Here is a 15,829-nt window from a genome sequence, read left to right as displayed (position 1 = left end):
GAAATCCACCTGAATGTATCAGTAATGACATTTGTAATGCAAAGTTTGCCTGTCTACAGGTCACAAAAGGATTCAGCCTGATTGTCTTTCTCATATTACTTCCTATGAACAACAACACGATGTCCGGACATTGGCAGCAAATGCAGATAGCTGAAATAAATGAGATTGGACTTCATGAGATGCTATGAGCCGTATAATATATTGTTTTTGGAGAGGGTGCAGGGCCTTACCTCATGTTAATGATGTCCTCTGAGAGGCAGGAGAGGGTGTGAGAGGAGGGCTCGCTGTTAACCCTTTCAGACCTAGCATTTATTGCAGATGGGGTTTATATGTCAGTGCTAGCTTAAGCAGAATATATACCCTGGAGAACAGTACCTATAGATCATAGCTGCATAATATTTATACACAATACAAGGCAGCCATTATTTACAGGGTTTATTGTCAAACAGATACATGAATAACAATATCGATGGCAAGACATAGATTTACCCAAAATCTAATTCTACGTTTAACCATAACTGTAAGCTTTACCTTAACCCTAAATGTAAGTGTAGAGCTTAATCTGTCTCTAAACCTAAAACGACATGAAAGACGAAATCAAACTCTTATGCTTTGGATAGAGAGGGCAAAAAAAAAAGCTTTATTCTCATTGTATTCTTTGTTGAAGAGCACCACATGGCAGGAATTAGTGCTGCCATCTATTGCTCTTGTAAATGGTTAACATTCTTGCAAAACTACTGCCACATAGTGTTCCTAAACTTGAGGAATGAGAAACGTTTTCTGCTGTTTATTAGACTATTGTGGCTACAGCACATGTGTAAAATGCAGTGTTTGATGTTAAATACCCACAAGGAAATGTGTCCAGTGGAGATTTTATTAAATTATTGGGCTAAATTTCAGCTGAGACATAAAAATGTAGTGACAGCAATTTCTATGTTGTGGTAGCAGTTTATTATCCTATGACGACACAGAGAGCTGCACAGTATGAGAAACAGTGCTCTATGTATTAATGCCTTACAGCTGCTTACTATGGCCAGCCAAGTAACGCTGACTCCAGCCTGTTTGTACAGGGGCCAGTGTTGGAGACCGAAATCTCTTGTTGTAACGTATCCACTGCTGAGCCCCCAGAACGCTATAACAATATAATTAACCCTGTCCTTTGCAGCAGTTATTTCAATGTGACCCTCTCACCCATTGCAATTAAAGGGGCACGCTACAGATACAGCATACATTTATAAACACTATTATACATTTTGCTTTATTCTCTTGGCATCCTTACTTGAAGAAGCAGCAATGCACTACTGGGAGCAAGTCTTCTTTGTTCAGCCGCCTCATGGCCCCAGCAGCATCAAGTCTTCTTTCTTTGGTTCCTCACCACTGCCTAAGGTTCCTCTGGGGTACCTTCCTATTTATAGAAAAGCACTAAACAAATTCTGATTGGTTGATAATCTGACAAACAAGCAAAAATGTCTAAATGATCTAATTTTATTTTTTTTTCTCTCTGTACACATTTATCTGTATATGAAACTGTCATTTTCCTAAAATCTTTTTTTATACCTAGAATGAAAGCTACAGATGTAGCTGGACATATTAAGTTTATTTATTATAAAAATCTTATTGAAAATGTTTTAAAGATCCTGACTGATTGCCATCAATTGATTGGAATACACACATCTATCTAATAAGCAAAACATTTAAAAACTGTGAACATATATAGTACATCTTAAAGGGACATGAAACCCACATTTTTTCTTTCATGATTTAGAAAGAACATGCAATTTTAAACACATTTCCAATTTACATCTATTTTCTTATTTGCTTCATTCTCTCAATATCCTTAGTTGGAAATCATCTCTAAATAGGCTCAGTAGCTACTGATTAGTGGCTGCACATAAATGCCTCATGTGATTAGCTCACCAATGGGCATTGCTATTTGTTCTACAAAAAATATCAAAAGAATGAAGCAAATTAGATAATAGAAGTAAATTATAATGTTATTTAAATGTATGTTCTCTATCTGAATAGCCAATAGAATAAGAGCACTTTGGAAACACTTTTTTAAAAAGGGATCTGTAAAAGTGTGTGATTCTTAATAAATATTTGTGTGTCTGTCTTGTTATGTAAAAATGTACAAAGAAAGACTCTGTTGGGCCGATTTATCATGTGTTTGGCTATTCTGGTGAACTGCTTGTTCAATGCCGTCTCCTGCAGATTCGCGCCAATCGGCCGCTAGCAGGGGATGTCAATCAACCAAATCGTATGAGATCGGGCGGATTGATGTCCGCAGCCTCAGAGGGGAAAGAGGTGACATGATAGAAACATTCAAATATATGAAAATACTTAATAAAGTGGAAGCTAAAACAAGGAGTAACAAGCTTAAATTAGAGCGTAGCAGATTCATGAGAAATGTGAGGAAGCATTTTTTTTCTTTTCAGAAAGGTTAGTGGATTGATGGAGAAAACTCCTAATTGAGGTGGTAAACAAGAGACTGTATAGAAATGAATAAATGCCTGGGACATGCATAAGGCTACCCTAAGATATAATCATCATGCTATATGGGTAGGCTTGATGGGCCTTTTGGTTCTTATCTACCATCAAATTCTATATTCCTATCGGATCAGCCCCGCTGGCCCCCAGCCCTTTACCTTGTCTGCCAAGTGTTCTAAAGGGCCACTTATCTGCTCCCCCCACGCCCAGGCCTCCACACCCGTGGCCCTGCTGTCAGGAGCAGAGCAGCCTTGAATAGATGATTTATGCATGTGCACAAGGCTTTCTCCGTGACATCCCTCTGCCAACTGACGTGAGTCTCCCGGTATCTCGGCAGGCCAATCCGGCACTGGTTCTTATGTTAAAGTAATGTCACTGGACGGAACGGAGTTTGCCAACAACACGATACAAGGGCTGAATGTTGGCTTTTTGAGGTGCTTTAGGGTGTTCTCGGGTGTGCTTGAGATTTTTAATCTAAAAAGCAAGTCTGCATACAGAATTTAGAAAGATGTAATTGCCTGTGTGAAGCATCTGGTCTTGCGGTAATGTTTCTCATAGCAGATGAGCTTGTCTTGTTTTTATTTGTTTAACTTGTTTCAAGCTTCCTTTTGTGCATATGTTAGGTTGGTCTGTCTCATACAGGGGGTTGTTTTTCCCATTTATGATCTGTTTTATAATGTAACATTGTAGTCACTCTATGGCCTCTATTTAACAAAGTCTGGCGGACCTGATCCGACAGTGCGGATCAGGTCCGCCAGACCTCGCTGAATACGGAGAGCAATACGCTCTCCGTATTCAGCATTGCACCAGCACAAGAGCTGCTGGTGCAACACCGCCCCCTGCAGACTCGCGGCCAATGGGCAGCCAGCAGGGAGGTGTCAATCAACCCGATCGTACTCGATCGGGTTAAATTCCAGCAATGTCTGTCCGCCTGCTCAGAGCAGGCGGACAGGGTTATGGAGCAGTGGTCTTTGTGACCACTTCATAACTGGCTCGCCAGAAACACAGGGCATCAAGCTCTATTCGGAACTTGATAGATAGGCCGCTATGTGTCAGGACATGAGAAGTTGCGACATACAAGTAAGTGTCTCCTTCGGTTTCAGTGATTCTGATCTTGCCACTTGCTGCTCTGATGAGTCGTGGGTACAAATCTTTATGAGTTCTGCAATTTTTGAGCTTTGAGGTTGGTGTCATATTGTAATTGCCTAGTGTCATTGTCTTGAAATTTGCACCAATTATTATTTTTTTTAAAAAACAAAATGATTTAATTTTAAACATGAGCAGTAAATGAAGCTGTTGTACCAAGCAACTTGCCCAAATGAACATGAGTTGTCCTGGCGTCTGCTGACATGTCAGGTGACGTGTTGTGTTTTTCTTGCAGTTCTCTCTAAATGTTAAAGGGAAATTAAACCTAAAACATTTATTTCATGATTCAGATAGAAAATATAATTGTAAACAACATTCCAATTTACTTCTATTATCTAATTTGCTTCATTCTCTTGATATACTTTTATAGGCTCAGTAGCTGCTGATTGGTGGCTGCACATAGATTCCTCATGTGATTGGCTCACCCATGTGCATTGCTATTTCTTTAACAAATTATATCTAAAGAATGAAGCAAATTAGATAATAGAAGTAAATTGAAATGTTGTTTAAAATTGTATTCTCTATCTGAATCAAGAAAGAAATGTTTTAGGTTTAATGTCCCTTTAAGCTGTACATTTTCTCTGTTTGTAATGCTGGGCATTGGGGATTTTCCAGGCCTGACATCTAAAAGAACACATGCAGGTTGTGCAAGCCTAACCCTGACACATATCTGTACATGATTTACATTGTGTTATCTTATTTTTTCTGTTGAAACCAAACAAGGGAGATTTTGTTAACACAATGACAGTGGCAAGTCCTGTATTCTGCAGACTTAAAGCGATACTAAACCCAAATTGTTTCTTTAATTAATCAGATAGAGCATGCAATTTTAAGTAACTTTCTAATTTACTCCTATTTAGAAATTAATTTTTCTTTGTTTATCTTGCTGTTTTTATTTAAAAAGCAGGAATGTAAAGCTTAGGACCTGGCCCATTTTAGATTCAGCTCCCTGGATAGCGCTTGCTTATTGGTGGTTACACTTAGCCATCAATAAGCAAGCGTAACCCAGGTTCAGAACCAATAATGCATCTGGCACAAATCCGGATAATCTAATATGTACAGTAGATGTAAAATATAATCAGTATTATACACAGCCACCTATATGTAGTGAATTTACTTGCCCTGACTTCAATCCGGATGTGAGGTACGGGTTAGCCCTTATGCCTGATGGAGTACGGGCGGCAGTTGTCACTCTGTAAATAAAGGTAGATTCCTGTTAGTCAGGGTAGTGGATCCATATATGTTCCCCAAAGAAATAAGAAAATATACATATAGTCTCTGATGACACAGCTTACACACCTTGTATGTACTAAACTAAAATAGAATAATGTCTTAAAGAATGGAGCTTACCCACTGTGCAGCCTCCTTTAGCACAAGAATACCAGGCAATTCACTAGTGAACAAAGGGTTTGTACAGATAACCTTACCCCATATGTATGTTGTGTCCTGTATGGACCTCATCAGTGGAGTCACTGTTATGTAAAAGGTACAACTAAAAGAGACTTCATCCTGGGTGTGCACCATACCACTGTACAAAGTGTAAAACAGCACAATTACAGTACAAATATAGATTCCAGCCTCCAAAGGTTAAAAGGACCTTTATTTTCTTTTAATGTGGTCCATATGGGTCTTGTAACAAGAAAATAAAGGTCCTTTTAACCTTTGGAGGCTGGAATCTATCTTTGCATGGTATGTTGGTGAGCTCTGTTCATCCCCAGCTGAAGGCTTCTCTGATTTTGTGTATGCCTTCTCTGAAACCAGATTTGTGCAAAGCCTCAGTCTTTAACAAACTCCATGTCACTGAATACGTTGCAGCTGTGGCAGAACCAGACAGCTAGAGATGTGATAAAACAGTACAGATCTATCAGTTTAATGAAGTTGAGACTATGGAGAAACTGGATAGATATCAAATGAAAGAGAATTATCTGATAAGACAGTGAAATTGCAGTTGGACAATTATATACGGTCACTGAGCCAAGCGCATTAGAACTGATCATGGATTTGTTGTCTATACAGACAATTTAACAGTTACTGCTCAGGGTAAATCTCAGGATATGAGGAGCGTTATCCAGATAATGTCACGCAATCAAATGCTACATCTAACTTATTTATTCCATAGAACTTAGAACATAGAATACAAAAAAAAAATATTCTTTTGAGTTTTATAGAAACAAAATAAAAAATATACTGCGCCATAACCTGTAAAATTGACAATGCAAAAATATGAATCCACAATAAATTTATATTTTCCTGTAATTAATTTTGAATATTGTGGGCTTTTCAATTAATTTTAATCAGGGAAGTACAAACACCGCTATATTACACACAGTCATTGGTTGCACACTCTAGTAAGCAATTTATAACCATTTCTAATTTTCCTCAGCAGAAAAGGTAACCTAAGTTACAATATGGCAGCGCCCACTGTTATATGGACATTAACTTTACCCTTATTTTTCAATATTTAAAGAACTAATACCATTTTTAAAAATACATGCACAAATTATTATTCGGCTAATCTTTGATCTGAATACATAATTCAAGCAATGATTTATTTAGTCTTTAATGTCACTTTATTCCATTGCGCATGTGATTGGGAGCGAGCAGGTATAATTAGAACTATGCTAATGATCATTATGCAGACTACACTGATTGGATAGTTCCCATACAAGCCGCGTCTGCTTTCATGTAGGCCTGGAGCACTTGAAGAAAAAAAAAAACATGGATTTCATAGTAAGGATTTTATTTAGGAAACAAATTCATCTAAATGATTTACATTATATTTTACTGTTATATTAAAGAATTGATATTATAGGTTTAAAAACTAGTACAAAATGCATAGTTGACTGGTCCTTGAAAGCGCTACGTTTAACAAAAAATATTGTATTCTCTATCTGAAACATGAGATAAAAATTTGGGGTTTAATGTCCCTTTAATTGCATTCCCATTTAACAAACAATAAACATATACTGAGACTTTCTAAATTACTTCTATTATCTAATTTGCTTCATTCTTGTGATATCATTTGTTGAAAGCATATCCTCAGTAGCTGCTGATTGGTGGATGCACATAGATGCCTCGTGTGATTGGCTCACCCATGTGCATTGCTATTTCTTCAAGAAAGGATATCTAAAGAATGAAGCAAATTAGAAAATAGAAGTAAATTGGAATGTTGTTTAAAATTGTATTCTCTATCTGAAACATGAGATACAAATTTGGGGTTTAAAGTCCCTTTAATTGCATTCCCATTTAACAAACAATAAACATATACTGAGATTTTAACAAAATGTTTAGTTTTTTTTTTAATAAACTTTTCAGATAATAATTTAACTGGGAAAATTTTCTAATTCTCTGAGCTGGAATTCCATGCTGTGAACTTATCAAGGCAAACCCTGCTACATATCTTTACCCAAGCTTCAACAGATAACAACTGCAAACCAATACAGTTTATACTAACTTAATAGCTATAACTAGCTATGTTGTCTGTAGGCTAAAGCGCAGATGGGCTCCTCCATATAAGACAAGTGGTTGGTGGATTTTGGTTGCATAAAAACAATGACTGTTAATTTACTTTTACAAATATTTAGACTTGGCTGATATGTTTTTCTATAGCAAGACAAAAGGAATACATTGTACCAGGGTTTACTGCCCCTTTGACTATTCTTGTTTTGCAAATACAGATAGTAAATGATGTCACAAGTGAATCTATATAAAGTATGTTGTAATAAACCCTTTGCAGCTTTTATAAAGTAAATATGATGCTAGTCTGTGGGTATGATGATTTATATATACTGTATACTATATGCGCTATAGCAAACTTACCGTATAGGGTCTGGTGGGGTAACACTTCATCAATACTACTGGAAACAAATCATCTAGCAGGTGTTGTCTTTGTAATACTTATACCTTACAGAAAAAGGTAAATTAGGAAATGTTTAGCATTGTTTTTATATGTGTGTGTATATATGTGTGTGTATGTATGCATGTGTGTGTATATATATATATATATATATATATATATATATATATATATATATATATATATATATATATATATACATAAATGTGTGTGTGTGTGTGTATGTGTGTGTATGTGGTATATATATGTGTGTGTATGTATGTGTATATATATATATATATGTGTGTGTGTATGTGTGTATATATATATATGTGTATGTATGTGTATATGTATACATATATATATATATAATCAGGTATATATATATATATATATATATATATATATATATATATATATATATATATATATATATATACACATATATGTCTGTGTGTGTATATATGTGTGTGTATGTATATATGTTTGTGTATGTATATGTGTGTATATATGTATGTAAGTGTTTGTGTGTATATATGTATGTATATGTGTGTGTATGTGTAAATATATATATATATATATATATATATATATATATATATATATATATATATATATATATATATATAAAATCAGGTATATATATATATATATATATATATGCATATATATATATATATATATATATATATATATACTGTATATGTTTGTGTGTATATGTGTGTTTGTGTAAATTTATGTGTGCGTGCATGCATGTGTGTATGTATGTGTATAATTGTGTCTGTGTGTGTATGAATATGTGTGTGTGTATAATTGTGTGTGTGTGTGTTTGTGGATGCATGTGTGTATGTATGTGTATAATTGTGTGTGTATGTATGAATGTGTGTGTGTGTGTGTTTGTGCATGCATGTGTGTATATATGTGTATAATTGTGTGTGTATGTATGAATATGTGTGTGTTTGTGCATGCATGTGTGTGTTTGTGCATGCATGTGTGTATGTATGTGTATAATTGTGTGTGTATGTATGAATATGTGTGTGTGTGTTTGTGCATGCATGTGTGTATGTATGTGTATAATTGTGTGTGTATGTATGAATATGTGTGTGTGTGTGTTTGTGCATGCATGTGTGTATGTATATGTATAATTGTGTGCATGTATGAATATGTGTGTGTGTGTATGTATGTGTATAACTGTGTGTTTGTGCATGCATGTGTGTGTCTGTATGAATATGTGCATGCATGTGTGTGTCTGTATGAATATGTGTGTGTATGTGTGTGTGAATGAATGAACTCTTGAAATACCAAGCCAAGCACAGAAATATATTTGCTATTATAAAATATTATCATATTGTATACACCATAAAACACTTATTACTTGTTTAGGTCTAAGTCTGTGCTCAGGTTCTACAACTATAGATGTTGAGCTAAGAACTACTAGTTTCAGGAGTTTACAAGGTTAAATGTGAGATGATGAACTCATGTAGCTATGTAAGTAGACTTTACAGTGGATGACAGTGCATGAGTGATAAGTATTGTGTATGATTCCCCTATGAGCGTAGGTCTCACACATGTGGGATCCAGGTCATTAAAAAGTAAGAGTTTGCCAAGAAGGGGAGGTGAGCGCACTTGCTGCCAGGATATGCGTCAGCGCCCCATCCACAGGCCAGAAAGGTAGTGTACACAAAGCATAAAAGTCTTGCGGATTTATCCTAGAACACAACAGCTGTGCAAATGTTAGTCATTCTTCCTCTAAAGGAGAACTGGTGTATTTATAATATTAGTATATTACCACAATGTCTTATATAGAGATGTGAGTCCCATGGTAGTGATCCGATTGGAGGGCATCCAGACACACAACAAAGTGCCAGAAAGTCACCTGATGTTTACATGGAGCCAAACATAAATATTTGTGGGTGCTAACAAAAGCTAAACAGACTTGTTTTTTTAATTAATGGCTGATGAGTGCAAGGCTGGGGATGCTACAGTAATGATAGGGGATCCGATGACCTTTAGAGACACCTAGAACTGTATTTGCATAGAACTATAAACAGCCAAACATAGTCATACATAATCCCAAGTGTGGAAACAAAACAAGGTTCTCCACATGCTCAAAGCATAATGTAGGATGCTCATGCATGTGACTTACTGCTGGATCTATATCTGGATCTGTAGCAGGTCTCATACATGTGACTGGGACCTACTGCTGGATCTGTAGCAGGTCTCATGCATGTGACTTACTGCTGAATCTGTAGCAGGTCTCATGCATGTGACTTAACGCTGGATCTGTAGCAGGTCTCATGCATGTGACTCGGACCTACTGCTGGATCTGTAGCATGTCTCATGCATGTGACTTACTGCTGGATCTGTAGCAGGTCTCATGCATGTGACTTACTGCTGGATCTGTAGCAGGTCTCATGCATGTGACTGGGACCTACTGCTGGATCTGTAGCAGGTCTCATGCATGTGACTTACTGCTGAATCTGTAGCAGGTCTCATGCATGTGACTTAACGCTGGATCTGTAGCAGGTCTCATGCATGTGACTCGGACCTACTGCTGGATCTGTAGCAGGTCTCATGCATGTGACTTACTGCTGGATCTGTAGCAGGTCTCATGCATGTGACTTACTGCTGGATCTGTAGCAGGTCTCATGCATGTGACTTACTGCTGAATCTGTAGCAGGTCTCATGCATGTGACTTACTGCTGGATCTGTAGCAGGTCTCATGCATGTGACTTACTGCTGGATCTGTAGCAGGTCACATGCATTTGACTTACTGCTGCATCTGTAGCAGGTCTCATGCATGTGACTTGCTTCTGGATCTGTAGCAGGTCTCATGCATCATGTGACTGGGACCTACTGCTGGATCTGTAGCAGGTCTCATGCATGTGACTTTCTGCTGGATCTGTAGCAGGTGTCATGCATGTGACTTACTGCTGGATCTGTAGCAGGTCTCGTGCTTGTGACTTACTGCTGGATCGCATGCATTTTAAAAGGTATCTCTGGAATTTACATTTTATAGGAATATCTGTTCAAGTGTAAGGAACATCCATAAAAAAGCAAACTGTTAATTATTTTGAAATCCCCTCTTTTAATTGCAAAAACAATAAAAAAAAAAAACATTGTAAGACATTCCTGGGTCGTTTACAGTTAGCAGATGAGTATGTTTCCCAATTACATCTCTCTACACCTGACATGACTGTAGATCTGTGTCTTATAACAGCAACAACATTTTTCTTTCACTTCTAACAGACTAAGCTCTTTGAGGGAAAGAATGTCTTACATTTAATGAAACACATTAGTAAAACAAAGATCTAAATAAAACAAGACTCACAACTCATCAAACATACAGACATGAGGACACAAGTCTTAGATCCAATACAAACAAAAGCCAAAGTAGTTTAAAGTAATCAACTGTAAACCTTACGTTCTATTGATGGTGCCACGTAAATGGTTCAAGATGTAAAAAAATGTGCAAATCTTGAAAGATAATTTTAAAGAATAAATTATGTGATCTAATTTGCATATTGTGTTAGACTGTTCCTGGCTAACTATTGGGTTAATCACAATCTTACGCTTGTTTTTAGCAGATAGTGATTTCTGAAAATTACATGGTATTGTCAGGTGTTTTTACAGTGATCACAATGATAAAAAATGTTTCGCGCAATAATACTTCTCAAGCATGTAATCAATACCTCCTGAAAACAACACACAATTGTTACTTGCCACAATGGACACAATTGAAGATAAACACAATGGCAATATCGGGGGTTTATCAAGTACATGACAGGTTGAATCACCTATGTGTTACATAGAAACATAGTAGATAAGGTTGAAAAAAGACTGAAGTCCTTCAAGTTCAACCTATACAAATCTAAAATACTTACAAAAAGCTCCAGTTAAGCTTAAATAACCCCACTAAAAGGTGACTAATGTAATACTAGCAATCAAATATTAAACTGTTCACAAATATCAAAGCGCCAACTTAAAAGGCTGGGTCCTAGATTGAATACAATTTTATTTAAAAAGATAATATAATTCTTAATACAATTTACAAAATTATATTATCTTTTTAAATAAAATTGTATTCAATCTAGGACCCAGCCTTTCAAGTTGGCGCTTTGATATTTGTGAACAGTTTAATATTTGAATTTTGACCACTAGGGGTCAATTTATCTTAGCTAAGGGTCAACAGCAACAGGCGCTAGGTGTTCTCCTGTAAACTAATACTAGCAATCATATCCATGAATTTTGTTTATATACAGAAATGTATCCAGACTATTTTTAAATGTATCTAGGGTATTGGCATTCACTACCTCCTTTGGTAATGAGTTCCACAATTTTATTGCTCTTACAGTGAAAAAACGTTTCCATTGCAGGAGATTAAATCTCCTTTCCTCCAACCTTAAATTGTGACCTCTTGTCAGAAATAATTTTCTTGGAATAAACAGAGCTTCTGCCATCTCTGAATATGGGCCTTGAATATATTTATATAAATATATAAAGTGTTGAGTACCCAAGTGAGCTCAATCCACTCTCAGCAACATGTAGCAGTGCAGTAATAAACACTGTATTACAACAGAAATGTACACCATTGTAATGATCAGCACTTGAAGAGTGTTTATTAGCTCTTGGGCTGTTTTATAAGGAGGCTCCCAAGCAGGAAACTATAGGTCAGCCAATCAGGAGCAGCAGTGAGATTAAAGGGACACTGAACCCAAATGTTTTCTTGCGTGATTCAGATAGAGCATGACATTTTAAGCAACTTTCTAATTTACTCCTATAATCAAATTTTCTTCATTCTCTTGGTATCTTTATTTGAAATGCAAGAATGTAAGTTTAGATGCCGGCCCATTTTTGGTGAACAACCTGGGTTGTTCTTGCTGATTGGTGGATAAATTCATCCACCAATAAAAAGTGCTGTCCAGGGTCTGAACCAAAAAAACCTTAGATGCATTCTTTTTCAAATAAATATAGCAAGAGAACGATTTTTTTTTTATAATAGGAGTAAATTAGAAAGTTGCTTAAAATCAAAAAATAATTTTTTTGGGTTCAGTGTCCATTTAAGCAGCCAATCACTAGCTGTTTCCTGATTGGTAACTTACATGCTTGCAGCTCCTGAATTAGACTTAAAGGGACATGAAATCCAAATCATGTAGAACATACAATTTTAAACAACTTTCCAATTTACTTATATTATTTAATTTGCTTCATTCCTTTGGTATCCTTTGTTGAAAATAATATCTAGGTAGGCTCAGGAGCTTAGAGCTAGTGCTGAATTTGTATACTTGGCTTACAAATGTGTTCAGCTAGCTCAAAGGAGTGCATTGCTTCTTCTTCTTCAATAAAAGATACCAAAAGACCAAACGTTGGACTATATACTTAATATTCCCATACGGTTATACTCAGAACATAATGTTAACATAATGCCTCCTGCAGTTTAAGGCACAATTGGGACATGACTACTTTAAAGTTACTATTGGATTGACCATGAGAGTTACTTATATTTAGTTCATCACAGCCTATGAAGGGTTAATATTTACATAGGCATACCTACGTCAAATGGGGAACCATACCCTGTATCATGCACCTCATGTATCCCCTCACGTCATACCTATTATACCTAGCTTTAATTTAACGTTATTAGTTACCTGAGTAGCCTTACTTTTAGCTTGCAGCTTTTATTTTTCAAGTAAATAAGCTTAGTTAGCATAGTTGACACCCATTCCTATGCATATCTACACTCATATAGCTAAACATCTTAATACAGCTTACATAATAGGGTCCCAAATGTTATATGCCCCAACTCCAAGGGAATCTTCCCTCTCTTACTTTACCACTGACTTCTATAGCTCTTTGGGGTCAATTACATTCTATAGTTTAGGGTGTAACTGCTCACACTGCATTAGCTAAATCTATATATTTTGATATAACACTGTTGTATGTAGTATCTCAGATATATCTTAAAGTAGTATCTATATTTCAAAATTGCATGCTGGGAACTACCTAGAAGTCCTAACTACTTATAATTGGCTTTTATTATAGAGCTAGACCTGAGAGGGCCAAATCTCTATATGCAGGATTATGGACATTTATTATGTTTAGTCTACGTAGTACATACCCTTTTGTGTGTATTTGTTATGACTGTGCATCATGCTTAAAGGGACAATCAATCAAAATTAAACTTTCATTATTCAGATAGAGCATGCAATTTTAAACAACTTTCTAATTTACTTCTATTAACAAAATGTGCACAGTCTTTTTATATTTAAACTTTTTGAGTCACCAGCTCCTACTGAGCATGTGCAAGAATAAGTGTGTATGCATTTGTGAATGGCTGATTGCTGTCACATGGTACGTGTATGCATTTGTGATTGGCTGATGGCTGTCACATGGTACAGGGGTAGTGGAAAAAGACAACTTTTAAAATTGTTAAAAAAAAATCTACTACTCATTTGAAGTTCAGACTAAGTTCTATTGCATTGTCTTGTTATCTTGCATTTGTTGATTATGCAAATCCACAGTGTTGACTGGTCCTTTAAGTGCCCATATATTTTACTGTTTATTAATTCAAGTCAGCTATGCTATTTAGTCATAGTCAATACTTATAAGATATAACTTAAATTATATATTTTCTCTCCTTGCTACAGATTTGCACAACTGATATGTCTCCTCTCATAACAGTTATCCCCTACTCTCCTTATCCTAAGAGGTATTACACTGTTATTTTTTGTATTATTCCTGGTACATTAGTAGAGGGCCTATGTCATGGCCGATCTCAGTACACTTCCCCAGCCCCATATATCTTGAGCTGCTAACCTTATAACTGAGGGATGCTAAATTCTCACAGAAACCCCTACAACTTCCTATTGGTTAATCATGGTTTGTAAATGCCCCATTACATGGCGCGCAAATACAAATACAGAAGGTAACAAAAGTATATTTATTAGGCACAAATTTATTAGCATCAACTGAGGGTAGAATGTCCCTTTAATTTCCTAAGCCTTTGGTAGCAGTATGCATAATAGATAAATATATCCCCCTTTATGGAGTATTTAAGTGCATTAATGACTATCTATTATAGACATATCTCTTCTTAGCTGTTGTATTCTATAAGACTATAAATTTGCAATCTGTTTTATGAGGTACATTATTTGAACTATACCTAGAGACAAAAATCCCACCCCGGAATGCTGCCCTGGCTGGCTCCGCCCTCCTCCCCTTCCCCCTTTCATCTAAAGCGGCTCTGGTCCGCTGACTTCACCTTCCCCTAAATTAAAAAAAATGAGGTTTCACTATTATGTGTTCCAGCTACCCATATATGTCACACACTAGCTCATACATTTTATGATCTACATCTTAGATAAACTCTTAGAACTCATGCCAGAAACTATTTCCTTACTAGGGACTTTGCCTTATTATATAGTAAAAGCCCTCATCTATGGTTAATTTGTATCACTGTAGTCTAGTCATGGTAACTATACCTGCAATACCGGTACCCTAATGTTTTAGATCTAGTCTACTGAGAATTGTATAGGTGTTTTTGTCAAGTCTGCTTTGTATCTGGACATATTTTCTGTTTTGTTGTTGATACTCTTTACCTCAATAAAAAATTGTTCTTTAAAAAAATAAAAAAAAAAAAAGATACCAAGAGAATAAAGCAAAGTTGATAACAGAAGTAAATTGGAAAGTTATTCAAAAATGTATAATCTATCTGATCCATGTCCCTTTAACTAATTTACCCTTTTCTCTTTGTCCAGATCATGATCAGTAGATAGCATTGTACAGGATGACCATGGTTATGGTCCTATTCACAATAAGTCTCTCTTTCTCTTTGTCTAGATCATGATCAGTAGATAGCATTGTACAAGATGACCATGGCTCCCCGGAAAAGGAGTCGTCATGCGTTGGGGTTCCTGTGCTGCTTCGGAAGCAGCGAACACCCTGAAATCAACCTTAAGGATAACAGCCCTCTGCAGTTCCTGGAGTTCACAGGGCCCATGCCCTCAGCAGAAGAGCTCAATGCCAGGTTCTCCGAGCTGGTGGTGAGTTTACAGCTTATTTACTTAAATCACTTTTCTAAGTATTATTATTGGTTTTATACTCTACAAATTGTGATTGCCTACCCTATCAAGCGTGGCACTGGTGGAGGTGGTGTCATTATTATATATGACTTATTGATGCTTTTCTTAAAGGGTCATGTAACCCAACATTTTTCTTTCATGTTTCAGATAGAACATACAGTTCTAAACAACCTTCCAATTTACTTATATTATCTAATTTGTTTAATTTTCTTGGTATCCTTTGTTGAAAAGCATATCTAGGTAGGCTCAGGTGCAGCAATGCACTACTGGGAGCTAGCTG

At 36.2% G+C, this 15,829-nt stretch overlaps 1 protein-coding gene across 3 annotated transcripts in view; it reads left to right on the top strand.

The window, feature by feature from the left end:
* The window catches only part of DAAM2 (dishevelled associated activator of morphogenesis 2), a 776,135-nt gene that overhangs the window by 166,488 nt on the left and 593,818 nt on the right, over positions 1 to 15,829 (top strand). For all 3 annotated transcript variants that reach the window (XM_053712672.1, XM_053712673.1, XM_053712671.1), the window contains exon 2: positions 15,308 to 15,510. In XM_053712672.1, coding sequence (XP_053568647.1) covers positions 15,337 to 15,510 — 174 coding nt within the window. In that variant the 5' untranslated portion in view covers positions 15,308 to 15,336. The remainder of the gene's footprint in view (positions 1 to 15,307; positions 15,511 to 15,829) is intronic.

This window comes from Bombina bombina, chromosome 4, assembly GCF_027579735.1.
Source record: "Bombina bombina isolate aBomBom1 chromosome 4, aBomBom1.pri, whole genome shotgun sequence".
Classification (NCBI taxonomy): Eukaryota; Metazoa; Chordata; class Amphibia; order Anura; family Bombinatoridae; genus Bombina; species Bombina bombina.
This window is presented reverse-complemented; position numbering and strand designations above follow the sequence as displayed.